The sequence below is a fragment of the Rhinopithecus bieti genome, unplaced genomic scaffold (assembly GCF_001698545.2).
Source record: "Rhinopithecus bieti isolate Rb0 unplaced genomic scaffold, ASM169854v2 scaffold_54265, whole genome shotgun sequence".
NCBI classification, from domain to species: domain Eukaryota; kingdom Metazoa; phylum Chordata; class Mammalia; order Primates; family Cercopithecidae; genus Rhinopithecus; species Rhinopithecus bieti.
The window spans coordinates 260,936-288,205 of NW_016821017.1; the positions used below are offsets into that span (position 1 = coordinate 260,936).

General features: G+C 44.7%; 1 protein-coding gene and 1 pseudogene across 4 annotated transcripts in view; both read right to left on the bottom strand.

Annotated features, from left to right (window-relative positions):
• Nucleotides 1-592: 592 nt before the first annotated feature.
• MTHFD2 (methylenetetrahydrofolate dehydrogenase (NADP+ dependent) 2, methenyltetrahydrofolate cyclohydrolase) lies at nt 593-17,667 on the bottom strand. Of its 3 annotated transcripts, none has more exons than XM_017860130.1 (8): nt 17,493-17,667; nt 9,118-9,302; nt 7,210-7,332; nt 6,299-6,451; nt 5,286-5,393; nt 4,059-4,151; nt 3,483-3,608; nt 593-1,172 (listed from the first exon to the last, which is right to left on the bottom strand). In XM_017860130.1, the coding sequence occupies exons 1-8, from the start codon at nt 17,591-17,593 to the stop codon at nt 1,009-1,011; spliced, it is 1,053 nt and encodes a 350-aa protein (XP_017715619.1). In that variant the 5' UTR covers nt 17,594-17,667; the 3' UTR covers nt 593-1,008. The 3 variants fall into 3 exon arrangements, with proteins under 3 accessions (XP_017715619.1, XP_017715620.1, XP_017715618.1); XM_017860131.1 differs by lacking the exon at nt 17,493-17,667 and adding an exon at nt 16,227-16,304; XM_017860129.1 differs by lacking the exon at nt 17,493-17,667 and adding an exon at nt 15,892-15,992.
• Nucleotides 17,668-27,045: 9,378 nt separating this feature from the next.
• LOC108520671 (keratin, type I cytoskeletal 18 pseudogene) overlaps nt 27,046-27,270 on the bottom strand; it is a 2,709-nt pseudogene continuing 2,484 nt past the window's right edge. The window contains exon 2 of the transcript XR_001882969.1: nt 27,046-27,097. The product of XR_001882969.1 is annotated as a keratin, type I cytoskeletal 18 pseudogene (transcript). The remainder of the gene's footprint in view (nt 27,098-27,270) is intronic.

Genomic DNA, 27,270 nt, shown 5'->3' on the forward strand with positions numbered 1-27,270 from the left:
GAGCTACTTCTGCTTGCCTGAAAGCCAAAAGCCAAAATAGACAAGAAACCTACCCCTGCCTCAAGTATTTAACAGATTAAGCTCCTAGCTTGGCACAATCTGTTGGGATATAAGACTGTAGGACAGGCCCGGTGCGGTGGCTCATGCCTGTAATCCTAGCATTTTGGGAGGCCAAGGCAGGTGGATCACTTGAGGTCAGGAGTTTGAGATCAGCCTGGTCAACGTGATGAAACCCCGTCTCTATTAAAAACACAAAAATTAGCAGGGCATGGTGGCATGCACCTGTAATCCCAGCTACTCAGGAGGCTGAGGCACAAGAATTGTTTGAACCCAAAAGGCAGAGGTTGCAGTGACCCGAGATCATGCCACTACACTCCAGCCTGGGCAACAGTCCTAAACATTTTCCCAATGACTAAGCCTCAAAAAGACAGCCTAGGAAAACGATTAACATGTAGTTTTTCTTTTTTCCTAGCCAATTCAGTTCTACTTAGATAAATCTGGTTACCAATCAATACACATATAAATTAGAGTAATTTTTTTTCTGCTCAATTACTACTATTTTTTCTTTTTCACCTTTTCCCTAATTTTCTCTAGCAACACTTTTCCTTTGGTTTGGTCAGTTGAACTCAAAAGGTTTGGTACCTAAAATGAGTATTCAACTGTTATTAGAATAGCACTTGGGAAATGCAATCCTAGAAAAGGCAAATGTGTAACCGAGTTTGACAAAGTGAGCATCCATTCTCCATATGGTAATGTCTCCCACGTTAATCACTAGGTTAATGGCTGCTCCTGGCTAGATCACAGGACCCTGCATGATACTGGAATGCTCCCTGGTGAGGTACTGCAGAGGTATGTGCAGAAACACCCACCCATTTAAGCTTTCAATAAATACAAGGCATCATTTTAAACCATTTCAGTAGAATACATTAAAAATATTGCATTTCTATTGGCCTGCTTTGCTTCTTCAGCTGGCCTGGAGTGCTGTTTGTGACATAGAAGACACAATAGTTAATTAGTGGCTACTCCAAGCTCTTTAGACTTCAGCACTTCTCGCTCTTCAAGCCTCAGCACCTTTTTTGCAGCAATAATGGTATTCTTCATTAGCATTGCCACTGTCATGGGGCCAACACCTCCAGGAACTGGAGTGATATACCCGGCTTTTTGTCTGACTCCTACACAGAAACAAGACAGGCAGGCTGCTTTAGTTATGGCAAAGGACGTGTGTACTTTAATATATTATGAAACAAGCATGCAAGGAAAAAGTGACATACATACGCATAAAACTCAAAAATCACATCTACATCATTCAAGGTTTTGTGAACACACTAGTAAAAAAACATGCACACACAGAATTGTTAAAGGAATATTTATACATGTAAGTAACCTATAAAGAAATCTATTAAAGAAACATCTAGTAGGTTAACTGTGTGGGAGTTGTAAGTATAATAATAATAAGCATTACCTCAATAGCTGCCTACAGCATTTTATTAATTTAAGTATAATTTGTCCAAAGCAGAAAGCACAGTAATTTTTTAAAAGTGAGAAGTAAAAAAAAAAAAAAAAAAAAAAAAAAAAAAAAAAAAAAAAAAAAACCTAATGTTAAAAAGAAAATCCTTACATACCTATGCATGGGTTTGACTGCTTTAATAAAAACAGAAAGCTAGGAATAGGATTATCAGCATAGGCCGGGTGCAGTGGTTCATGCCTGTAATCCCAGCACTTTGGGGGACTGAGGCAGAGTGTGAGGTGGGGGAGATTGTTTGAGGCCAGGAGTTTGAAACCAGCCTGGGCAACATGGTGAAACCCCATCTCTACAAAAAATACAAAAATTAGCCAAGCGAGGTGACATGTGCCTATAGTACCAGCTACTCAGGAGGCTGAGGCAAGAGAACTGCTTAAGCCCAGGAGGCAGAAGCTGCAGTGAGCTAAGATCATGCCACTGTACTCCAGCCTGGGCAACAGAGAGGGACCCTGTCTCAAAAAAGGAAAGAAAAAAAAGGATTATCAGCATAATTCAGATAAACATTCTATCTTAAGAAATGAAAGGAGAGGCCAGGTGCAGCGGCTCACACCTGTAATCCTAGCACTTTGAGAGGCTGAGGCAGGCAGATCACTTAAGGCCAGGAGTTCAAGACCAACTTGGTCAACAGAGCCAAACTCATCTCTACTGAAAATACAAAAAATTAGCCGGCATGGTGGCACATGCCTGTAATCCTAGCTGCTCGGGTGGCTAAGGCAGGAGAATCACTTGAACCTGGGAGGTGGAGGTTGCAGTGAGCAGAAATCACACCACTGTACTACAGCCTGGACAACAGAGTGAGACTGCCTCTTAAAAAAAAAAAAATAACTGAAAAGAGACATCTACTAGTATAATCTAGTATTTCAGGGGTATGGTTTTTTCCTGGACCATTTTAACTTTCTAGGCCTGTGATCTCTCAGTGTGAAAATGAGAACTCTCTTAACACTTTTGGGAAACTCCATGATTTACAAAATCACTTCATCAAATTTTCAAACTTGTTAAAAGTCAAGAAATTGCTTGAATTATGAAGTAAGTTCTAAGGAAAAAAACAATTCCCTGAAAAGTTTATAACTGGTCTCCATCACTACGATGAAACAACTAAAATAATTCTAGAATGGCTGTAATTTTAAAAAGGTTTCTCTAATTCTTATGAAAAGCATACTAAGGCCAGGTGCAGTGGCTCACACCTGTAATCCCAGCACTTTGGAAGGCCAAGGTGGGAGGATCAGTTGAGGAGTGATCAGACCAGCGTGGCCAACATGGTGAAACCCCGTCTCTACCAAAAATACAAAAAATTAGGTGGGCGTGGTGGCACATGCTTGTAATCCTGGCTACTGGGGAGGCTTGAAAGCACAAGAACTGCTTGAAGCTGTGAGGTGGAGGTTGCACTGAGCTGAGATGGTGCCACTGCACTCCAGCCTGGGTGACAGAATGAGACTGTTTTAAAAAAAAGAAGAAAGAGAAAGAGAGACAGAAAGAAGAAAAAATAAAGAAAGGAAAGAAAGGAAAGGAAAGCAAAGGAAAGGAAAGGAAAGGAAAGGAAAGGAAAGGAAAGGAAAGGAAAGGAAAGGAAAAGAAAGAGAAAAAAAGGAAAAGGAAAGAAAGAGAGAAAGAAGGGAGGGAGGGAGGAGGAAAGAGAAAGAAAGAAAGAGGAAGATGGATGGAGGGAGGGAGGGAAGGAAAGAAGGGAGGGAGGGAAAAGCATACGGACTGGGTGCAGTGACTCACACCTATAATCCCAACACTTTGGAAGTCCCAGCTACTTAGGAGGCTGAGGCAGAAGAATCGCCTGAACCTGGGAGGCAGGGGCTGCAGTGAGCCAAGATCGCGCCACTGCACTCCAGCCTGGGCAACAGAGTGAGACTCCCGTCTCGAAAAAAAAAAAGTAAATAATCTATCCTAAATGTCCATGAAAGGTAGTACTTCTTGATTTCATTTTTAAAAATAAAATTTTACCATTTACCTTCAAAATCCACATCTCCAACCAACTTAGGTTTGGCAGTTACAGGATCATGAACTCTATTTATTCCCACATCAATGACTGCTGCTCCTTCCTTGATCATATCTGCTGTGATCAGATTTGGAATACCTGGAAATGGAGAAAGGAAAAATCAGCTTAGTACTGAAAACAATCTACCTGTCAGATTGTTGTCTAATTTCAATTTCAAGAGACCTAGAAGAACTAATTAACATGTTTTATTAAAACCTGTTAAAAAATATTAACTAAGGAACCATTTACTTTTATTATTTATTTATTTTGGTTCTTGACAGGAAACAAAAGGAACTGTTTAAACTTTATACAGTAAATATTAATATAAATATTTTGAAGCTTTAGGAATAACTTTCACCCATCCAGACTATAATGGAATGCCAGAAACCAGTATTCCAATCACAACTCTATCCTCATCTTTGTAGGCAGCTCAAAGAATCATCTTGAGGGGAAGGATGAATAGTAGCTAGGCAGGCGAATTCTAAGATGAGGGGTACAACCTCCTCTTCTGGGGTGAAGCCCTTCCCTCCATTCCCCTTGTGTTCTTACCTGCAGCAGATATTACAATATCTGCAAGAATTGTATGTTTCTTCAACTGCTCTTTGGGAGTATATCGATGAGATATTGTAACAGTGGCATCACCTAGAAAGAAAACAATAGATGTCTTGATTTCTGACACAAAGCTGGGACTGCATTAGGTCTCAACTAGTCAAGTCACTGTAGAAACTCAACAATGGTGCGGTGGCTCACGCCTGTAATCCCAGCACTTTGGGAGGCCAAGGTGGGCAGATCATGAGGTCAGGAGTTCAAGGCCAACCTGGCCAACATAGTGAAACCCCATCTCTACTAACAATACAAAAATTAGCTGGGCATGGTGGCGCATGGCTGTAATCACAGCTTTCTTGGGAGGCTGAGGCACAAGAATCTCTTGAACCTGGGAGGTGGAGGCTGCAGTGAGCCAAGATTGTGCCACTGCACTCCAGCCTGGGCAAGAGAGCAAGACTCCCTCTCCAAAAACAAAACAAAACAAACAAACAAAAAAACTGACTTAATGGCATGTATCATATTTTCTGGACAGCTAATTGTCATTTACTTTTTTAAAATTAATACCTAATTTCATATAGCTTTAAACCATTGGTCCCAGCTCGACTGTTCTGAGTCATATAATTAAATTTATTCATCGTATTTTTAAAGCCTTTCAAGAATTTTACCTTTTCTAAGCAAAATATCACTAAAATTACTCAAGGTTGTTTTAAGTATGTTGAAAGATTGCTGAAAGTATAGTTTTGCCATTATTTCTGATATAATCATGTAAGGTCATTATTACAATAATTATGTGATAACAGATTGACGAGGCTTTACCTTAGAACCAATTAAAAGAACCTGACAGGACACATTACAGTCATATCAATTCAATCCTTTGCAACGGCTTAAGATTTTTTCCACTAAATGACACAGTATCTTTGAATAAGAACTGCTCCTTAGCTCCAGCTATCAAAGCTATAGCTGAAATTTTCTAATTGCCTACAATCATGCTTATACTCAAAACTTAAGTTTATTTCTGAAGCTAGTTACATGATAAATGAATAATAAAGAAACTCAAGTGACACTGGGTGCAGCTTCTCTACAAAGGTTACTCCCTGAATTATCTGTTAACAAAATTTCAACAAATACAAAGTATAACACAGTTAATACTTCCAAACATGCACAGGATGGCTTCTGAGAGTTCTTACATGGGGAAAAAAGGACAGTGTTCCCTGAAAACAATTTCCTTACCTCCAGGACGTTCATGCGCCCCATCTGTGTGCAGTAACATTGCAATGGGCATTCCAACATTTTTTGACCTTCCAGCCACAACCACATTCTTCCCTAAGGTTGGAATACCTATAAAAATATATGTATTTACATTAAAAGTAGTGCCAGTCCAAAGCAAAACAAAGTCAGATGGCCTAGAACATGAAGCCAATTTTGATAGAGAAGTCACTGAGCTTACTGCCTCATCAGTCAACTGGAGCTGTAACTTGCTACACATAAGGGCTAAAAGAAAACCGGAGAGAGCATACTATAGGCTACAAAATGTTACAGGAATGTGCACTGTCACCACTATTAAATCTTAAATTTCCTTCACTGAGGGCTGGGGTGGTGGCTCACACCTGTAATCCCAGCAGGAGGGAGGATTGCTTGAGGCCAGGGAGGCTAAGGTAGGAGAATTGCTTGAGGCCAGGAGTTTGAGACCAGCCTGGGCAGCATGGTGAAACCTTTGACTCTTAAAGAAAAAATTAAAAATGAAAATAGAAAGTTTCCCTCACCAAGGCTTCCAGATTAAAAGCAAAAACTGTCATAGGCAACTGTTAAGGGCAGGCACGATGGATCATGCCTCTAATCCTAGTACTTTGGGAGGCGAGGGGGCGGATCACTTGAGGTTAGTTAGTTCGAGACCAGCTTGGCCAATGTGGTGAAACCTGTCTCTACTAGAAATAAAAAAATTAGCTGGGCATGGTGGCGTGTGCCTGTAGTCCCAGCTACTCAGGAGGCTGAGGCACAAGAATCGCTTGAACCCGGGAGGCGGAGGCTGCAGTGAGCCAAGATCGCGCCTCTGCAGTCCAGCCTGGGTCACAGAGCAAGACCCTGTCTCAAAAAAAAACTGTTAAGAGAGGTAAACTCTGGGGAGTAAGACTAGAGGATATGGGGTGGGGTTTCCACTCTTTGGGACTGTATTATGAGTTTTTACCATTTGCAGGTACTACTTTTATAATATTAACAGACATACAGTTCTGGGATATACCTACCAGTTCGCTTAATTATTTCCCAAACACCCCATGGGGTAGCCGGTAACATGGAATACTGGTCCAAACACATTCGCCCTACATTAATTACATGAAAGCCATCAACATCCTTGTCTGGAGAAACAGCATTGCAGATCCTTCTCTCATCAATATGCTCTGAAAAAGAAATCGGCAGTTGCCTTAAATCACCACCGCACAGTCAGCACTGCCTGACTCCAGCTTATCTGCTTCGTCAAGGAAATCCATTCTTCTACAGCTTGCCTCCGAGATGTACTTCATCTGCATGGAAGGAACTCGCATAAGCAAAGCCAAACACCAATAGCAAAGCCAGTATCATCTATCAGTTGCTTCCCTCCACTGTCCTTTGTATCAAGACCACAATACTAAATCAAGGGGTAATGGGTATTCTGAGTTGGTCTGTCCCATTCTAATAAAATATTCACTCTTTTGCGTTTACTTTGCCTTTAAGCCAAATCCACATGAAGAGCCAGGTGTATAAAATAACAAGGCCTTTTTACTCCTCAGAAATCATTTTAGGTAAGGCATGGTAGTTCATGCCTGTAATTCCAGCACTTGGGAAGCACAGAGCCCAAGACCAGCCCAGGCAACACAGAAAGACTTCCATTTTAGGAAAATATAAAAGTAGCTGGGCATGGTGGCACATATCTATAGTCCTAGCTATGTGGGAGTCTGAGGCAGGAGGATCCCTTGAACCCAGGAGCTTGAGCATGCAATAAGCTATGATTGTACCATTGCATTCCAGCCTGGGTGACAGAGTGAGACAAGGAAAGGAGAGGGAGAGGGAGGGGGAAAGGGAGGGAGAGGCAGAAAGGGAGGGAGAAGAGAGGGAGGGAGAGGGGAGGGGAGGAGCAGAAGCAGCAGCAATCATTTAAATGGTAGAGTCCAAAACTCACCTGGAAGAGGCAGCTGAACAAGGAGGCCATCTACATTATCATCATTATTCAGTTTATTGATTAAAGTCAACAATTCTTCCTCTGAAATTGAAGCTGGTTTCACAATTGTCTCACTGTTGATTCCTATTATAAGAAATTTTGAGGTTAAAAAAATTTTTGAGGCATTTAATGAGCACTGCTATGTTGCCTACCATACTTGGCTACCATACAGGTTTTGTATCATCACACCCATCCCTAGAAGCTGAAGTAGCTCAAGGAACCTAAAAAAGTAACTTCACAAATATATACACTAGAGAATACTAGCTTAACACATCCTGTATACCTCATTCTATGCAATCCTCATTAACCTTATTTTACAGATAGACTGAGGCTCAGAGAGATTTAAAAATAAGCGAGCTAGGCCAGGCGCGTGGCTCATGCCTGTAATCCCAGCACTTTGGGGGGCCAAGACCGGCAGATCACGAGGTCAGGAGACGGAGACCATCCTGGCTAACACAGTGAAAACCCGTCTCTACTAAAAATACAAAACATTTGCCGGGCATGGTGGCGGGTGCCTGTAGTCCCAGCTACTCAGTAGGCTGAGGCAGAAGAATCGCTTGAACCTGGGAGGTGGGAGTTGCAGTGAGCTGAGATCGCACCACTGCATTCCAGCCGGCTCAACAGAGCGAGACTCATGTCTAAATAAATAAATAAATAAATAAGCAAGCTAATAATACAGCCAGTCTTTCTCGTTCCAAAATCCATGTTCTTTTTTTCTGCACCACACTACCTCCCAATGTCTTAAAATGCCATGGCTTGGCCAGGTGCAGTAGCTCACGCCTGTAATCCCAGCACTTTGGGAGGCTGAGGCGGGCGGATCACCTGAGGTCGGAGAGTTTGACACCAGCCTGACCAACATGGAGAAACCCCATCTCAACTGAAAATACAAAATTAGCCAGGAATGGTGGCGCATGCCTGTAATCCCAGCTACTCGGGAGGCTGAGGCAGGAGGCAGAGGTTGTGGAGAGCCGAGATGGCGCCATTGTCCTCTGGCCTGGGCAACAAGAGCGAAACACCATCTCAAAAAAAAAAAAAAAAAAAAGCCATGGCTTGCCATTTTCTAGAGGTTTCTAAAGGCTTTCAATTAAAAGAGCAGGAGGCCTCAATCCTCAATGGTAAAGAATAGAGGAAACCACAGGCTCACAGGCCAGTAACCCCTCCCAGCCATGCCAGTGGTTTCACAGCCCTTCAGAAGGAAAGGCCACCTGCTGCTCATGCTCAGACCACGGGCCCACAGATGGGCAGGAAGAGGCATATCTGAGTCTGCCCACCCACCTCTTGTCCACAGACACATAGTAATCTGTGGTACCATGAGGCCTAGAACACAAACCCCATCATCCAGACCCGAACTGCTTCTAAACTGCATGTTTGGCTTTAGAACCAATCGGTAAAGAACTTGAAAGCTCTTTCCCAGAAGTCAAGAGTCATTTCCTTCAAATCTATGACTGTGTTCCTGACCTCATCACTGAGATCTCCTAATACTATATTGTTCAATCATGCCCCCTAAGCCTCTAAGGCTTTAAACTGCAAACACTCGAACACCTCCGCTGGAGACCCATTATTGCTCAAGGAAAGCAAACGTAAAATGTATTCAGGGTCACCTACCAAATGGAAAGACTAAGAACAGAACATGCCTTATATTCTTTCCAGAAGCCACAGAGAATACCAACCAGTATCTCCTGTCCTAGTCTATAAACCCCGAAAGATACAGTCTGATTTCCTATGACAAAGTTTTGGGATACAGTTCAATCACATTAGCCTCCTCTGCTTGGGTTTCCTAATCAGAAAAAAGAAATCATAAATGACAATGGACTTTGCCTCATATAAACCTCAACTGAACAGCATTCGAGGTCTCAAAAGGACACATACCCACATCTGCAGCTGCCCTGGTTTTGTTGAGGACGTAGGAGTGACTTGCAGGATTCTCGCCAACCAGGATCACGCTCAGGTGTGGCCGCTTGTTGCCTGAGGCCACCCACTCTTCTACCTCCTGCCGCACTTCCTGCTTGATCTCCTGGGCCAGTTTCCTTCCAGAAATGACAATAGCTTCATTTCTGCAGAAGGCAACAGAGTCACAAAACAAAATAACTTGAATTTTTATAAAAACTAAAATTCTGCCAGGTGTAGTGGCTTATGCCCGTAATCCCAGCACTTCGGGAGGCCAGGGCGGGAAGATGGCTTGAGCCCAGGAGTTTGAGACCAGGCTGGGCAACATGGCAAAACCCCTGTCTCTGCTAAATAAATAAATATATCCAGCTACATATGGAGGGGGATAAAGTTGATAGAAATCATTATTATCATTAATTTGAAGCTCGGAGTTTAAGTGACTGACAGCCAGTGCTTGGTCAAGCTGAGTCTCACATCAGTTTGGGCTCTTAACTGCTACACCACCCTGCGCCCTGATCATTACTAAGTTTTTTACAGTTTTAATTTGCAATTGTGTGACCCCTCACCATGAGGTTAAATAGTTCTTCTTATCTGCTTATATGCCATTTGTAGTTCGTGTTTTGCCCCTGTTGTTAGCAGCCAGGCATGTATTTCAAATCATTTCCCAGTCAATTGACTTCATTTTTATGGTGCTTTTAAATAGATAAATTATATTCTGTAGTTGAATAAACAAACAATATCAGGCCGGGCGTGGTGGCTCACGTTTGTAATCCCAGCACTTTGGGAGGCTGAGGAGGGCAGATCACGAGGTAAGGAGTTTGAGACCAGCCTGGCCAACACAGTGAAACCTCGTCTCTACTAAAAATACAAAAATTAGTTGGGTGTGGTGGTGGACGCCTGTAATCCCAGCTACTCAGGAGGCTGAGGCAGGAGAATCACTTGAACCCGGCAGGCAGAGGTTGCAGTGAGCTGAGATTATGCCACTGCACTCCAGCCTGGGTGACAGAGCTAGACTCTGTCTCAAAAACAAACGAACAAACAATATACTGGACAGGTCAAACATCAAAATGACTACCACTCCCCACAGTCCCTTCTGGGGAAGACTTTCCTGGTAAGAATAGGGGCAGGGCAGGGCAGGGGACTGGAGGAAGCTCCTTCTCACAGTTGGCAATGTGCTCTTCCCAGGGACCCCACCACATCATCCAAAGCTGACAAACCAGGACTGAGTATCTGACGCCAAGGGCAACCAACAATCTCTAGGCTGCCCAGTGGTCCAGTTGGTGCAAAAGCTTAGCTCAACAGAGCAGTGAGAGTTAGCTGAACCAGTAAGAGCTCGTCCCTGAGGCAGTTCAAACTAGAACCACAGAACAAAGACAGAAAGAAGAGACAGAATAGTCACACCAATGGGAGACAACAGGATAAGAAATCAGAAAACTGTTGCTGGGGTGGAGAGCAAGAAGAAAAATCAGATCCAGAAGAACCTCCAGTTCCCAAAACCATGTTCAGCTGCGCGAAAGGCTGTCTCTTCCCAAAGCGAACTGCTTATGCAGCTCTTCCTGGGTTCCATGAAGCCCAAATGTGGAACAGTCCCAGTTTTCCTATTTTCACACGTCCTTACAATAAAGTGCCCATTACTTAAAGATGAGCATCTGGCCCAGCGCGATGGCTCATGCCTGTAATCCCAGCACTTTAGGAGGCCGAGGCGGGTGGATTGCTTGAGGTCAGGAGTTCGAGACCAGCCTGGTCAACATGGCGAAACCCCCTCTCTGCTAAAAATGCAAAAATTAGCCGGGCATGGTGGCGCATGCCTATAATCCCAGCTACTCAGGAGGCTAAGGCAGGAGAATCACATGAACCCAGGAGGCAGAGGTTACAGTGAGCTGATATCGCCCTACTGCACTCTAGCCTGGGCAACACAGCAAGACTCCATCTCAAAATAAAATAAAATAAAATAAAATAAAATAAAATAAAACAAAACGAGCATCTCTTCCTTAAGTAAAATGATCCCATTTCATTTAAAAAAGCACTTTCCCGGCCGGGCGCGGGTGGCTACAGCCTGTATCCCAGACTTTGGGAGGCCCGAGACGGCGGATTACGAGCGGTCAGGAGAGTCCGAGACCATCCGGCTAACATGGTGCAAACCCCCCGCGTCTCTTTACTAAAAAATACAAAAAACTAGACTGGGCGTAGTGACGGGCGGCTGCTAGTCCCAGCCACCGGAAGGCTGAAGGGCAGAGAATGAGCGTAAACCGGGGAAGGCGGAGCTTGCAGTGAGCTGAGATCCGCCCACTGGCACTCCAGGCTGGTGCGACAGAGCCAGACTCCGTCTCAAAAAAAAAAAAGAAAGCCTTTCGCTTCAGATCTCTGGTCCTTGGTGTCATGAAGACTGCTCATAACGGCGAGGAGGACCAATGAGCAAATCTCCTTTATATCTAAAACCTTAACAATCAAGTACTGAATAACCTATAGGGTCAGATAAATTAATTCTCAAGAAGATAACTGCGAAAATTTATTTCTACTTTAGGAGCACAAGAGTTCTTGCTCTGTTGCCCCAGGCTGGAACGTGCAGCGTGGGCAATGATCTCAGCTCACTGCGCCTCCCAGGTATTATGCACATTACTCCAGCTTCTGCCTCCTGAAGTAGTTCTGAGAATTGACAGGCACGCCACAACATCGCAACCCAAGGCCAGACTGCTAATTTTTAAATGGGAATCTTTAACGCATTCACAATCTTTAGGCCTTCAATTAAGTGCTTTTTGTTGCATCTGATGATTAAATTACCAACTTTAAACCAAATCTCAACAATCTAGCAGTATACATTGCAATAATCGTTAGTATCTTAACACTTATCTTAATCCTGTATTGCAGTCTTGTGAAGTATTCAGTTATTCATAATCTGGCCTGGGCACGGTGGCTCAATGCCTGCTAATTCCCAGCACTTTTGGCGAGGCCGAGAAGGTATACGGCATAGCACTTGAAGGCAGGTAGTTCAAGACTCAGCCTGGCCAGACGACCTAGAAACGGTGGCGAAACCACTTGCTACTAAAATACAAAGAAAATGGGTGCCAGGCATCGCGTCGCAGTAAGCCTTGTCAATTTTGAACTTCTCAGTTACTCGGGGAGCTGAGGGTAGGAGGAGTATCTCTGGAACCCAGGAGGCATACGGTGCGCAGGTGAGCTGAGCGAGATCCCACCACTGCACTCCAGCCTGGGTCATGACAGGCAAGGACTCCATCTCAAAAAAGAAAAAAGCTGATCATACTTGCGCGAAAAGAAAGCTACATAATCGTTTTTTTTTTTTGAGAAGAGTCTCGCTGTCACCCAGGCTGGAGTGCAGTGGCCAGATCTGAGCTCACTGCAAACTCCGCCTCCCGGGTTTACGCCATTCTCCTGCCTCAGCCTCCCGAGTAGCTGGGACTACAGGCGCCCGCCACCTCGCCCGGCTAGTTTTTTGTATTTTTTAGTAGAGACGGGGTTTCACCGTGTTAGCCAGGATGGTCTCTATCTCCTGACCTCGTGATCCGCCCGTCTCGGCCTCCCAAAGTGCTGGGATTACAGGCTTGAGCCACCGCGCCCGGCCGCTATCATAATCTTAGAGCAAATCAAATACTTTTACCCAGATTTTACATAATGATACTAGCATGGCACAACACATAATAGCATTTAATTACACCCACGGTATATGAAAAAATTGAAAACATATTAATATTCACAATTCCATTTCAGAATTAGAGTCAAAGAGGACTTCATTAAAAGGGTTTTGCGCCGGGCGCGGTGGCTGAAGCCTGTAATCCCAGCACTTTGGGAGGCCGAGACGGGCGGATCACGAGGTCAGGAGATCGAGACCATCCTGGCTAACACGGTGAAACCCCGTCTCTACTAAAAAATAAAAAAAATAAAAAAAAGTAGCCGGGCGAGGTGGCGGGCGCCTGTAGTCCCAGCTACTCGGGAGGCTGAGGCAGGAGAATAGCGTGAACCCGGGAGGCGGAGCTTGCAGTGAGCTGAGATCCGGCCACAGCACTCCAGCCTGGGCGACAGAGCCAGACTCCATCTCAAAAAAAAATAAAAATAATAAAAAATAAAAAATAAAAGGGTTTTGCAGGCTGGGTGCAGTGGCTCACATCTGTAATCCCAACACTTTGGGAGGCCAAGGCGGGCAGATCACAAGGTCAGGAGATTGAGACCATCCTGGCTCACATGGTGAAACCCTCTCTACTAAAAACACAAAAAATTAGCCAGGCATGGTGGCGCACACCTGTAGTCCCAGCTACTTGGGAGGCTGAGGCAGGAGAATCGATTGAACCTGGGAGAGAGAGATTGCAGTGAGCAGAGATTGCCGTGAGCAGAGATCGTGCCACTGCACTCCAGGCTGGGCAACAGATAGAGACTCTGTCTCAAAAAAAAAAAAAGAAAAGAAAAAGACAGTGGGGGGTTTGCTGATACAAATATACCTGGCAACATTCCTGATTTATATTAGTACCTGGAATGCCCACCGCAGGCCAAAAATACATTCCTAATCCTGGAACACTACAGAGTGAAAGACTACTTTAAAAGGGCTTAGAACAGTCATTTATATTGAATGAAATAACAAACATATATAATGTGCCAGGCATATATGTTCAATAAAACTAATTTACTCTTTTCTCTTGGTTTTGTATATATGTACATATACACACACATACACACATATCCTTAAAATATACTTACACATACTCATAAGGAGATATATGTAAGTATGTATACTATATGTATATATAAATACTCAGTGAGAATGACTTAGCTTGCACCTCATAAAAATTTCTTTTGAAAGCAGTAAACTTAGAGAAAATGGTATGAGCACATTCAGATAATATCATATACTAAAGTTAAGGACACAGGGTTCTGGGAAAAGCCAGTGTTCCAAGTCCCCAACTTTGCTTCCAAAAGCAGGTTCTTGATGTTATGCCAATTTGCTTAAAAAAAAAAAAAAGAAAGAATGAAAACAAAGAGTAACAAGAATCAAAAACAAAGTCACTTGCAATGAATATCTTTCATAGTATAACTGTCAGCCCTCCTCTGCTTCCCACAACTCTGCAAAATGTGAAATACAGCCTTGGGAGTGAGTCATTAACTAATTTAGCATCATCTCTTTTGCCAAGGGGCAGATTAACTGCTATCCCAAAATAAACAGGGAAATGGAAAGTCAGCTAAGTCCCACGGGGAATCCAGAATTGTAACTATATTAGCTAGCAGTTATCCCAGAATTAAATGCGTTCACAGATGTGTTTAGAAAAAATTCCCAGGGCTGGTCATGGTGGCACAAGACTTGTAATCCCAGCATTTTGGGAGGCCAAGTTCAAGCCTAGCATGGGCAACATGGCGAGACCCCATCTCTACTAAAAGTTAAAAAAAAAAAAATTAGCCAGGCATGGTGGTATGCTCCTGGGGTCCCAGTTACTCAGGAAGCTGAGGTGGGAGGATCACTTGAGCCCAGGAGGTCAAGGCTGCAGTAAGCCATGATTGCACCACTGCACTCCAACCTGACCAAAAGAGAGATTCCCCTGCCAAAAAAAAAAAAATACATAAGAAAGAAAAATTCCCATTAAAATACATAATCAACAGAATAGGAAGAAGAGGACTGTTCAAATAAAATCCAAAACAGTGTTTCACGCCTGTAATCCCAACATTTCGGGAGGCCAAGGCGGGTGGATCACTTGAGGTCAGGAGGTCGAGACCAGCCTGGCCATCATGGTGAAACCCCATCTCTACTAAAAATACAAAAATTAGCAGGGCATGATAGTGTGCGCCTATAGTCCCAGCTGTTTGGGAGGCTGAGATAGGAGAACAGCTTGAACCCAGGACGGAGGCAAGAGGTTCAGTGAGCCAAGATTGCACCATTGCACTCCAGCCTGGGCAACAAAGTGAGACTCCGTCTCAAAACATAAAATAAAATTCAAAACTAAAATCCAAGTGAGTAGCATCTTCACTTTCCTTTTAATTCAACAGCTTACAGTACTGTAATTTTCCATGAGAAATCAGTATCAGGGCATTTTACAATTCATCATCAAGTGATTTAGGGAATGAAGAGTGGGGAGGAGGGAGGAGGGAGGGATTGCATTGGGTAGTTATACATGATATAAATGATGAATTGATGGGTGCTGACGAGTTGATGGGTGCAGCACACCAACATGGCATAAGTATACATATGTAACAAACCTGCACGTTATGCACATGTACCCTAGAACTTAAAGTATAATTAAAAAAAAAAAAAAATTATATTATAGAGCTGTCAGCCAAAAAAAAAAAAAAAAAAAGTGATTTAGGGAAGAGTTGTTATCAATTATTAATGGGAAAAGTAATGAGTGAAGGAAGACACAAGGGAGAATGGAACAAACATCTATTAAACACTAGGTGTTTTGCTTAGACTTTAACATATATTACTCTGTCACCTTGGGACTATTATAATAACACTGTTATACAGAAGATGAAACTGAGGATAGTACAAACAAGATTCAAAGGCAAATTCTGCCTCTAAAGTCCACTGACTTCATAACCCCACTGTCTCCTAGGCTACAATTTCTCCAACCACAGGTTTATGTTCCTGAAACTCTCATACCAACCAACAAAGAAAAAAAAAAAAAGGAATGCAGACTCATATTTTCAAAAGACACATTTTAAAAATAAGCAGCAGTAAGAAGGCAGTATGTAGGAACTGTAAATAGCAAATGTGCAGTACAGATAATATGGATTGCCTTCAGAGATGTGGATGAAGCTTACTTGTTCTTTCTGAAAGGTAGCGAAAAGAGCATTTGTAATTGGAGAGTGTAGGCAAACTGGCCCAGTTCTTTAGTGAGTGAGAGCATCTTTATAAATCTCTTTTGGATCATGGAAGCCTAGGAAAGGTCTGGTCCACAGTCACATGAGGCCGGCACTCAGGAAGAGGGAGAGGGGGAGAGAACACACGGTAACGAAAGATGGGGGAGGTCAGAGTCAGACCAGGGAAAACCCTGAAAGTCCCCTCCCACGTCTTCCTTCAAGAACTCATTGCTCCAACAAGCAGCGCCTTTGAAATATTTCTAACAGCATTTCTGCACTGACTGGAAATTACACACGTGTTCCGCCTCTTGTCAGGAACATGAGCTCCATTAAAAACAGTTTTTATCTCTGAATTCGCAAAGCTTGGCATAGCGTCTGGCACACAGTGAACGTGAGATGAAAAAAAGAAGGGGCTGATGTCATAAGGTGCATGGCTCTAACAATGCCAACAATGCCAACGCTCTAATGACCGACCAAATCACCTTCCCAAGGAAATCCAAAAATGCAAACAGAGCTTTTCCTTTCCTCCTCCCGGGTATATTTTTCCCAATTTGTTACTGTGGTAAAATTCACATAACCTAAATCTTACCAACTTTTTTTTTTTTGAGACAAGGTCTCGCTTTGTCGCCCAGATTGGAGTGCAGTGGCGTAATCATGGCTCACTGCAGCCTCGAACTCCCGGGCTCAAGCGATTCTCGTGCCTCAGCCTCGGCGCGTGTCACCATGCCCGGCCCATCTTAACCATTTTTAAGTGCAGTTCTGTGGTATTAAATACGTTCGTATGTTGTGCAATCATCAGCACCATCCATCTCCAGAACTCTTCATCTTGTAAAACTGAAATTCTGCAAGTACCGCTGAAACGTGGGTACTTGTCACCCTCGATTCCCCCTTTCCCTAAGGCCCTGGGAACCTCCTGGGTGTCTGCCACCTTTCTGTACGCAGCCCGGTACTGACCGGCTCGGGTGGGCTGCAGCCAAAGCCAGGGTGTCCAGAGTACGTTCACGTTCCGGGCGGAGCGGCGGCAGCGAGGGCCACTCCCACCGCCGGAGGGAGGAGGGCGGCGCGGGGACCCAAAGCAAGTCGGCTCCGCGATTTCATCAGCTGCAGCAGCGCCCTCCGCCGCTAGGGTCACTGCAAGGGACAGCTCGCCGAGGGCTGCTGTTTTGGAACCCTTGCCTGCTCTCCCCCAGACGACTCTCAGCCAGGGGCGGCCGGCAGCTGCCTAAAGGCCCCGCGTAAACCGGCGCCTTCGCTCCGCACGCCACCCCCGTCACTCCCGCCTACTGTCCAAGGGCCCCGGCGACGCCCCGAGTGGCGTAAGAGCAGCTCCCTCCGAAAGGCAGGCTTCGGGTCCCAGCCCTTCGCGCCGAGCAAGCGCCCCAGTCGAGGGCTGCGGCGGCACTCGGTGCCACGTCGCCTCGCCACACCCCTCGGCGGCCCCCACTGCCGGGGCGGAGATGTTCGGGAAGGACTTCCCTCGGTGTCCCTCGGGGGCCCGGCGTGCCCCTCGCCCTCCGTTCCCCTCAGCTTTCCGCGCTGACCGAGCTCCCTGACCCTCTTACCGAACTGCCGCGAGGTGGAAGGGGCGAGGGCGAAGGGAGCAGCTGTGCGCGGGCTGCAGTAGCCGGGCAGCCAACGCGGACATGAGGAAAGTTGCAGCCATAGCCCGCGCCGGTGACCTCGCCGGGAAGGAAGCGCGCGCGCGGGCCACGCGGTTATACTGCGGCCTCGTGGCAGGCCCCGCCTCCCTCCGCTACCCATTGGTCCCCGCCACACGCCACTGGCTGTCTGTTGAGCCAGCTGGAGCCGAAGGGGCCAACCGATTTTCTTTATTAAACGTAAGCGAAGTCCGAAAGAGCCCTGTTTTTGATTGGAGCAAGAGCTTGGAGCGAGGTCCTGTAAGGCTTTTAAGTCTCGGCAACATGCCGTGAATGGCTGAGGAAGTCAAGCTCCTGCCTGTCGCCGCTAGTGTCACGGAAGCCCGGACAACACAAAAGAAAAGTTCATTCATTCATTCGTTGAACAATTATATGAGCGCCTACTGTGTGCCAAGCTCTGTAAAGGGTGGATGAAAAGACAACCTGATAGAATACCAATGAATAGAAGTAAAAGGAATTATGGAGTTAGAAAATCACCATTTAGCAAAATCATAATAAAAACTGATTCAGAAGCAGCAATAGATAACAAAACAACTGGGTGAAAGTTGGATGAGGAGCAAGATATTTACATATAGGGTTGCCAGATCTAGCAAATAAAGACACAGGATGCCCAATCAAATTAGAAATTTAGATAAACACTTTGGGGGGTCATATTTATACTTTATTTATGGCTTATCTGGAATTCAGATTCAACTGGGCTTCCTGTATTCTTTCCCGCAAACTTTTTGCATCGTCTCAAAGTATCTCTCCTGCAAAGAAACTTAAGGAGGGCAGGGCGCGGTGGCTCACGCCTGTAATCCCCAGCACTTTAGGAGGCCAAGGCGCACGGATCACCTGAGGTCAGGAGTTCGAGACCAGCCTGGACAACGTGTTGAAACCCCCATCTCTACTAAAAACACAAAAAATTAGCTGAGCGTTGTGGCGGACGCTGTAATCCCAGCTACTGGGAGACTGAGGCACGAGAATTGCTTGAATCCCGGAGGCAGAGGTTGCAGTGAGCCGAGATTGCGCCACTGCACTTCAGCCCCTCGGACAGAGAGAGACTCTGTCTCAAAAAAAAAAAAAAGAAAAGAAAAAGAACAGGAGAAACCAATCCTGTCAACACCTTGACCTTTACTTCTAGCCTCCAGGAAGGAAAGGAACATGGTAAATTTACAGTGAAGAAACCTGACAGTTAACTGCCTCAACCACGTGATAAAAGTTAGCACTACCCAGTAATGGAACACACATATGTGCCTTCTGACAGGATCCATTGAGGAGACACATCACTTCGTAGCTCTTAACAAGCCTGTAAATTTAATAAAGTGATTTTCCTAAACCAATGAGTCTCCTAAAAACAGTTGGGCCGGGCGCGGTGGCTCAAGCCTGTAATCCCAGCACTTTGGGAGGCCGAGACGGGCGGATCACGAGGTCAGGAGATAGAGACCATCCTGGCTAACACGGTGAAACCCCGTCTCTACTAAAAAATATAAAAAAAAACTAGCCGGGCGAGGTGGCTGGCGCCTGTAGTCCCAGCTACTCGGGAGGCTGAGGCAGGAGAATGGCGTGAACCCGGGAGGCGGAGCTTGCAGTGAGCTGAGATCCGGCCACTGCACTCCAGCCTGGGTGACAGAGCAAGACTCCGCCACAAAAAAAAAAAAAAAAAAAAAAAAAAAAAAAAAAAACAGTTACAGATTCCTAATTTCACATTGAGGAGAAAGATCACAGATCTAGAATGTTAAAACTGTCCAGGAAAAAAAACAAACAAACAGTTCTAAAGCTTTGGAACACACTAAGAGATCTTAATCTATTCACAAGGAAATATCAGACAAGCCCAAAGTGAGAGATATTCTACAAGATAAATTGCTTGTACTCTTGACAGCTCCAAGGCCGTGAAAGACAAAGAATGAGAAACCGTTCTCCATTAAAGGAGCCTAGACATGACAGCTAAATGCTGTTTGATTCTGGATTGGATTCTGGACCCAAAACTTTTTGTCTTTCTTTTTTTCTCTTTCTTTCTTCTTTTTTTTCTCTTTTGCTATAGATGACATTATAGGACAATTGGAAAAATATGAATAAAGTCTGCAACTAGCTAATAGCATTGTATCAGTGTTAGCTAATCGCATGAGGTAATGTAAGAGAATATATTGCACTTGCTTCTAGAACTAAATGACCATGTCTGCAACTTACTTTTGAATAGTTCAGAAAAAAAATAATGTCTTGTATGTATGAGTTGGCTAGGGCTGCCATAACAAAATAACACAGACTGAGTCGTTTAAACAACAGAAATGGGCTGAGTGCATTGGCTCACACCTGTAATCCCAGCACTTTGGGAGACTGAGGCAGGCGGATCACCTGAGATCAGGATTCCGAGACCAGCCTGGCCAACATGGTGAAACCCTGTCTCTACTAAAAATACAAAAATTAGCCAGGCATGGTGGTGCATGTAATCACAGCAACTTGAGAGACTGAGGCAGGAGAATTACTAGAATCCAGGAGGCGGACGTAGCAGTGAGCCAAGATCGCACGCACCACTTCACTTTAACCTGGGCAACAGTAAGACTTGATCTAAAAAAAAAAAAAGAAAGAAAGAAATGTATTTTCTAACAGTTCTGGAGGCTAGAAGCAAAGGTCAAGGTGTTGGCAGGATTAGTTTCTCTTGAGGCTTGCAGTCTTTTTTTTTTTTTTTTTTTTTGGCCTGGCAGTCTTTTTTTTTTTTTTTTTTTTGAGACGGAGTCTCGCTCTGTCGCCCAGGAGTGCAGTGGCCGGATCTCAGCTCACTGCAAGCTCCGCCTCCCGGGTTTACGCCATTCTCCTGCCTCAGCCTCCCGAGTAGCTGGGACTACAGGCGCCCGCCACCTTGCCCGGCTGGTTTTTTGTATTTTTTAGTAGAGACGGGGTTCCACCATGTTAGCCAGGATGGTCTCAATCTCCTGACCTCGTGATCCGCCCGTCTCGGCCTCCCAAAGTGCTGGGATTACAGGCTTGAGCCACCGCCCCCGGCCGAGGCGTGCAGTCTTTGTCTTACAGAGGGTCTGCATGCTTGCTGTGTTACGGCCTTTTCTGTGTGCACATGCAACCCTGACATCTCTCTCTGAATATCTTTTATTATTTTACTTTTTGTTGTTGTTTTGATATATGGTCTCACTCTCTTTTTTTTTCTTTTTTCTTTTTTTGAGACGGAGTCTTGCTCTGTCGCCCGGGCTGGAGTGCAGTGGCCGGATCTCAGCTCACTGCAAGCTCCGCCTTCCGGGTTTACGTCATTGTCCTGCCTCAGCCTCCGGAGTAGCTGGGACTACAGGCGCCCGCCACCTCGCCCGGCTAGTTTTTTGTATTTTTAGTAGAGATGGGGTTTCACCATGTCAGCCAGGATGGTCTCAATCTCCTGACCTCATGATCCGCCCGTCTCGGCCTCCCAAAGTGCTGGGATTACAGGCTTGAGCCACCGCGCCCGGCCTTATATGGTCTCACTCTCGTTTCCCAGGCTGGAGTGCAATGGTGTGCCTTTAGCTCACTGCAGCCTCAACCTTCTGTACTCAGCTGATCCTCCCACCTCAGCCTCCCCAGTAGCTGGTACTGTAGTCACGCGCCACCACATCAGCCTACTTTTTTGTATTTTTAGTAGAGACGGCTTCGCCATGTTGCCCAGGTTGGCCTTGAACTCTTGGACTCAAGGAATTCACCCGTCTTGGCCTCCCAAAGTGCTGGGATTATAGGCATGAGCCACCATGCCTGGCCTCTCTGAATGTCTTAATCTCCTCTCATAAAGAAACCAGTAAGATTAATTTAGAGCCCACCCTAACAGCCCCATTTTAACCTACTCATTGTTTTAAATGCCGTATTTCCAAATACAGTCACATTCCAAGGTCAGAGTGTCAGCGCTGAATTTTGGAGAACATACAATTCAGTCCATAACAATGTATATACATAAAATTTAAAAAAAAAACATAAAACAAGTGGCAAATGTAAAATATTAACAACTGGAGAAGAGTATGCAAGTATTCTTTGAACTTTTCCTGTAACCTTTCTGTATGTCTGAAATGATGTCAACATTTTTTTTAAAGACCAGTAATTTCTATCTTTCTTTCTCTCCCTTCCTTCCTTCCTTCCTTCCTTCCTTCCTTCCTTCCTTCCTTCCTTCCTTCCTTTCTTTCTTTTCTTTCCTTCCTTCTTTCTTTTCTTTTTTTTTTTCTGAGATGGAGTTTCGCTGTGTCACCCAGGCCTGGAATGCAATGGCACAATCTTGGCTCACTGCAACCTCAGCCTTCTGGGTTCAAGTGATTCTCGTGCCTCAGCCTACCAAGTAGCTGGGATTACAGGCGTGTGCCACTATGCCTGGCTAATTTTTGTGTTTTTAGTAAAGATGGGGTTTCCCCATGTTGGTCAGGCTAAAAAGATCAGTAATATTTATGTCTTTATGGGGCGTGGAGTGAGGCAGGCATACAATGAATAAGAGACTAAGAAAAAGAATGTGATACTGAGAGCCCGTGAAACAATGGATATGGAAAGTTTAGAGGTCAGAGAATGGCCTACAGGTCATATGACTGGTGATAAGACTGGGTGTGGTAATTTGCAGATCCTGTCCCCAGCACACTGTGGGAAGGAGACACCTTAGAGTTACTTGAACCTAGCAACAGTGATTTAAGAGGGAAAGGAAATACACATGCCCATCTTTTAAGGAACCTAACCCTCCATCCCTCTGCAAAATTTTGGAAATTTTCTTTTCCCAAAATGTGAACTTTCAGGAATGAATTGAAACTGCCTTTGCAAACATTGTCAACAGCAATCTAACGATTAGTTAGATCACTTTATTAATGATCTGATCTAACCAACTTCATCTTGGCTTTTAACTTCCAAACTGCCCTTGGTCATTCCTGGGCATGGGCCAAACTATCCTTGAAAGACCCAAACTTTCTGGGAGGCTGATTTGAGTAATAATAAAACTCCAGCCAGGTGCAGTGGCTCACACCTGTAATCCCAGCACTTTGGGAGCCCAAGGCGGATAGATCACGAGGTCAGGAGTTCGATACCAGCCTAGCCAACATGGTGAAACCCCATCTCTACTAAAAATACAAAAACAAACAAAAAAAATTAGGCATTGTGGCATGCACCTGTAATCCCAACTACTCAGGAGGCTGAGACAGGAGAATTGCTTGAACCCGGGAGGCGGGAGGTCACAGTGAGCCACTGCACTTCAGCCTGGGCGTCACAGCAAGACTCTGTCTCAAAAAAAAAAAAAAACAATTTCCAGTCTTCCGTTTAGCCAGCTCTCTGTGTATTAAACGCTCTCTGTATTGTACTTCTCCTGTGTCTTGATAAATGGGCTGTATCTAGGCAGCAGGCAAAATGAGCCCACTGGGCAGTTATAAAACCAATGTGTGAACGTTATTATATATTTTTAATATGCTTCACAAAAGGACCTGCTTCTATGCTCCCACTCTCTTAAAATATCATTTATTTAGACTAGGTAGGGTGGCTCATGCCTGTAATTCCAGTACTTTGAGAGGCTGAGGTGGGAGAATTGCTTGAGCCCAGGAGTTCAAGACCAGCCTGGGCAACACAGTGAGACCCCATCTCTACAAAAAATAAAAAACTTAGCCAGGCATTGTGGTGCACACCTGTGGTCCCAGCTATTCGGGAGGCTGAGATGGAAGGATCACTTGACCCTGGGAGGTTGAGGCTGTAGTGAGCTATTATTGGATTACTGCACTCCATTGTGGGTGACAGAGATTCTGTCTCGGCTGGGCGTGGTGGCTCACGCCTGTAATCCCAGCACTTCGGGAGGCCGAGGCTGGTGGATCACAAGGTCAAGAGATCGAGACCATCTTGGCCAACATGGTGAAACCCTGTCTCTACTAAAAATACAAAAATTAGCTGAGCATGGTGGTACATGCCTGTAGTCCCAGCTACTTGGGAGGCTGAGGCAGGAGAATCGCTTGAACCTGGGAGGCAAAGGTTGCAGTGAACCGAGATAGCGCCACTGCACTCCAGCCTGGCACCAGAACGAGATTCTGTCTCAAAAATAAAAATAAAATGATAATAATAATAATAATAATAATAATAATGAAATAGGCTGGGCACGATGGTTCACACCTCTAATGCCAGCACTTTGGGAGGCCAAAGTGGGAGGATCACTTCAGCCCAGGAGTTTGAGACCAGCCTGGGCAACATAGTGACACCCCGTGAAAGGAAAATGAATCTCAGCCCCTAAAATCACTAAGCGAGGGGAAAGTCAAGCTGGGAACTATGTCAGGCAAACCTGCCTTCCAATTTATTTCCCAGTAAGATAGCTACAAAGATTTTAAAAAGCTGCATATCCTCCTCACAATTTGCCCACAGGGAAATTCCTTGTGAGTCTCAAGATCTTTACCCGAAAACAGTTCTATTGAATTTCACCCTGGCAATGTAAATTGATAGATGATCTTCACACATGCAGGACAGAAAGTCATCTCTCTGCTTACCTGAGACAAATGCATATCTGATTGCTTCCTCTGCTCTATTGTTTTTGTTTTGTTTTGTATTGTTTGTTTTTGTTTTTTTGAGAGAGAGTTTCGCTCTCGTTGCCCAGACTGGAGTGCAATGGCGTGATCTCAGCTCACTGCAACCTCCGCCCCCTGGGTTCAAGTGATTCTCATGCCTCAGCCTCCTGAGTAGCTGGGATTACAGGTACCCGCCACTATGCCCAGCTTATTTTTATATTTTACTAGACATGAAGTATCACCATGTTGGCCAGGCTGGTCTCGAACTCCTGACCTCAGGTGATCTGCTCGCCTCAGCCTCCAAAGTGCTGGGATTTCAGGCGTGAACCACTGTGCCTGGCCTCCCCTATTGTTTATGTAAAAATGCAGATTCACTGAGCCAGACTAAATTGCGTATTCAGTGAAATGCTGATCAAGGACTCAAAAGAATGCAGCCTTTTGTATTTTATCTACCTATGACCTAAAAGCCTCCCCACACCACTCCCCACTTTGAATTGTTCCATCTTTTGGGACTGAATCAGTGTACATATTACACATATTGATTGATGTCTCATGTCTCCCTAAAATGAATAAAAGTAAGCTGTACCCTGACCACCTTGGGTACATGTAATCAGGACCTTCTGATGTGGCTGTGTCATGGGTACCTGCTTAAGCTTGGCAAACCAAACTTTCTAAATTGATTGAGACCTATCTCAAATATTTTAGGTTCACATTCTGTCTCTAAAAAATATTTAAAAATTAGCTGACTGTGGTGGCATGCACCTGTATTGAAGTAGCCTCATTGTCTGGGGTAAAACCCCAGGTTCATTGCCTCACAGCCACAGAGATCAAGGACGTGGACACACAAAGAGTGAGGTTAAGAACTGGAAGTTTAATAGGCAAAAGAAAGAGAATAGCTCTCTGCTACAGAGAGGGGTCCCAGAAAAATGGGTTGTCGATCTGAGGTGAAATGCAGAAGGTTTTATAGATGAGCTGGTTGGGAAGTGGTGTCTGATCTACATAGGGCACAAAATACTGGTTAGGACCAGTTGTGCCATTTGTATGGGGCACAATTTTCTGGCAGCCCCCACCCTACTCTTTTATTATGCAGGCGGGTTTTCAGCCTAAGCTGTGCCCTGTTGCCCACTTCTTTCCTACTATACATGTGCTAACAAAAAGAAAGATAAAGCTTCCATGATGGATATGCCTGGCCCCCAGATAGCCCTTTTCTATTGGCACAGCTGCCAGCATTCCCCTGTGTAATGTTCCAGCTTGCTTACCTATGTTTGCAGCTAAATTTTTCAGGGTGTTTTTTGTTAAGAGAAAAATAATTTCTTGGACTGCTTTTTGTTAGAAGGGAAGCTCTGCCGAGGACTCATTTGCCCTCACTATCTGCCTAAATAATTTCTTTCTACTCCCTGTATCAGTCTCAGCTACTAGGGAGGCTGAGGCAGGAGAATGGCTTGAGCCCCAGATGCACCTTGTGCCACTGCACTCCACCCTGGGTGACACAGCAAGAACCTATTTCAAAATAATGATAAAAATAAAATAAAATCTCCTTTGTTTAACAAAAATATTTTATGCCCCAATTTTAGTCCAAATTCTGTGAGGTGGAGGTGGTTAAGCCTGTCTATATCCCACCCTGGCTAGTCTTTCTGCCTCATCTTTCTTTGCTCTGCTCTCTATACTCTAATCATACTCTGCATTTCTGCATAGTGTTCGATTGCACTCCTTTCTCTGCTCCCTGTACCCCTACCCTGCCTGACTTAAAAGCCTGGCCTCTAGACCTCCACTTTAAGTGAACCCGAATGCTTCATATACAAATAACCAGGAATCAGGACTGTATACCGGCAAAATAAACTCTTTGCTCCAACACAAAACAGACAGACAGAATTAATTGCATTTTCCTCTGGGCTATTGTAGCATGTAGGAATACTCCTATTTCAACCCTCAGAACATCTTGATGTTGTTTGTGCACCTGTCTATCTTCAACAATAGTGGATGTACGCTTATTTAACCAAGGCGATTTATATCTCATGATTCATCTCATTCATCTTTAGCGTGAAAGCAGACAGCACATTAATGACCAAACATCCTTTTTTTTTTTTTTTTTTTTTGAGGTAGAGTATTGCTCTGTCACTCAGGATAGAGTGCAGTAGCACGATCTCAGCTCACGGCAACCTCCGCCTCCCAGGTTCAAGCGGTTCTCCTGCCTCAGCCTCCTGAGTAGCTGGGATTACAGGCGCACACCACCACACCCAGCTAATTTTTATATTTTTAGTAGAGACGGGGTTTCACCATATTGGTCAGGATGGTCTCGAACTCCTGACCTCGTGATCTGCCCACCTCAGCCCCAAAGTGCTGGGATTACAGGCCTGAGCCACCACGCCGGCCTTTTTTTTTTAAGACAGAGATTGAGGTCTCGCTCTGTCACCCAGGCTGGAGTGCAGTGGCGCGATCTCAGCTCACTGCAACCTCCGTCTCCTGGGTTCAAGCAATTCTCCTCCCAGTGACAGGGCCCCTCTGTACATCTTCATGAACCAAGGGGCATGAAAGGCAGCTGCTTAAGGATCCCGTGTTTGGAGAACTCTGACCTGAGAATTTGGGCTTAGGTGCCTCTTCAACTCGTGTTTGTTGCCTTGAACCAAGGATCCCTTCAGTTTGAGGGGCACCTCTGGATTTAGGAAGAGTCAGTGTGGCACCTAAGTAGATGCAAATAGATTTTCTTCTAATTTCAAGGAAAAGTAAGGAAATCTTACTTATTTAACACCATAGAAAAGGGGACAGGGAGTCAAAGGGTGAAGAAGAAGGGCACTACGTTTATGGACTATTGATCGTGCATCAGGCACTGTGCTAGATTCTTCCCCTACATTTACTCATAATGTTAACATTCCTGTGAGGTCAATACTGTATCATATTATCTCTATATTAAAAAAGAAGAGACAGATTAACAAAGTTAAAGTAATTTGCCCATGGTCACGCTAGTAATGGCAGTGCTAGGATTAAATACAAGCCTGTCTTCATCCAAAATCCATGTTCATCCACAAAACCTGACTAGTACTGTTATTAGTTCTGGTTGAAGACAAGGCATTTGGCAGAACACATTGGCCAGAATGCAGGAGAAGGAACCTCTGACAAGGTCACAGAAGACTTAAGGAAATGATTCGCACTGAAGGTTACACTCTAACAAACCTTTTCTTTTCTTTTCTTTTTTTTGAGACGGAGTCTCGCTCTGTCGCCCGGCC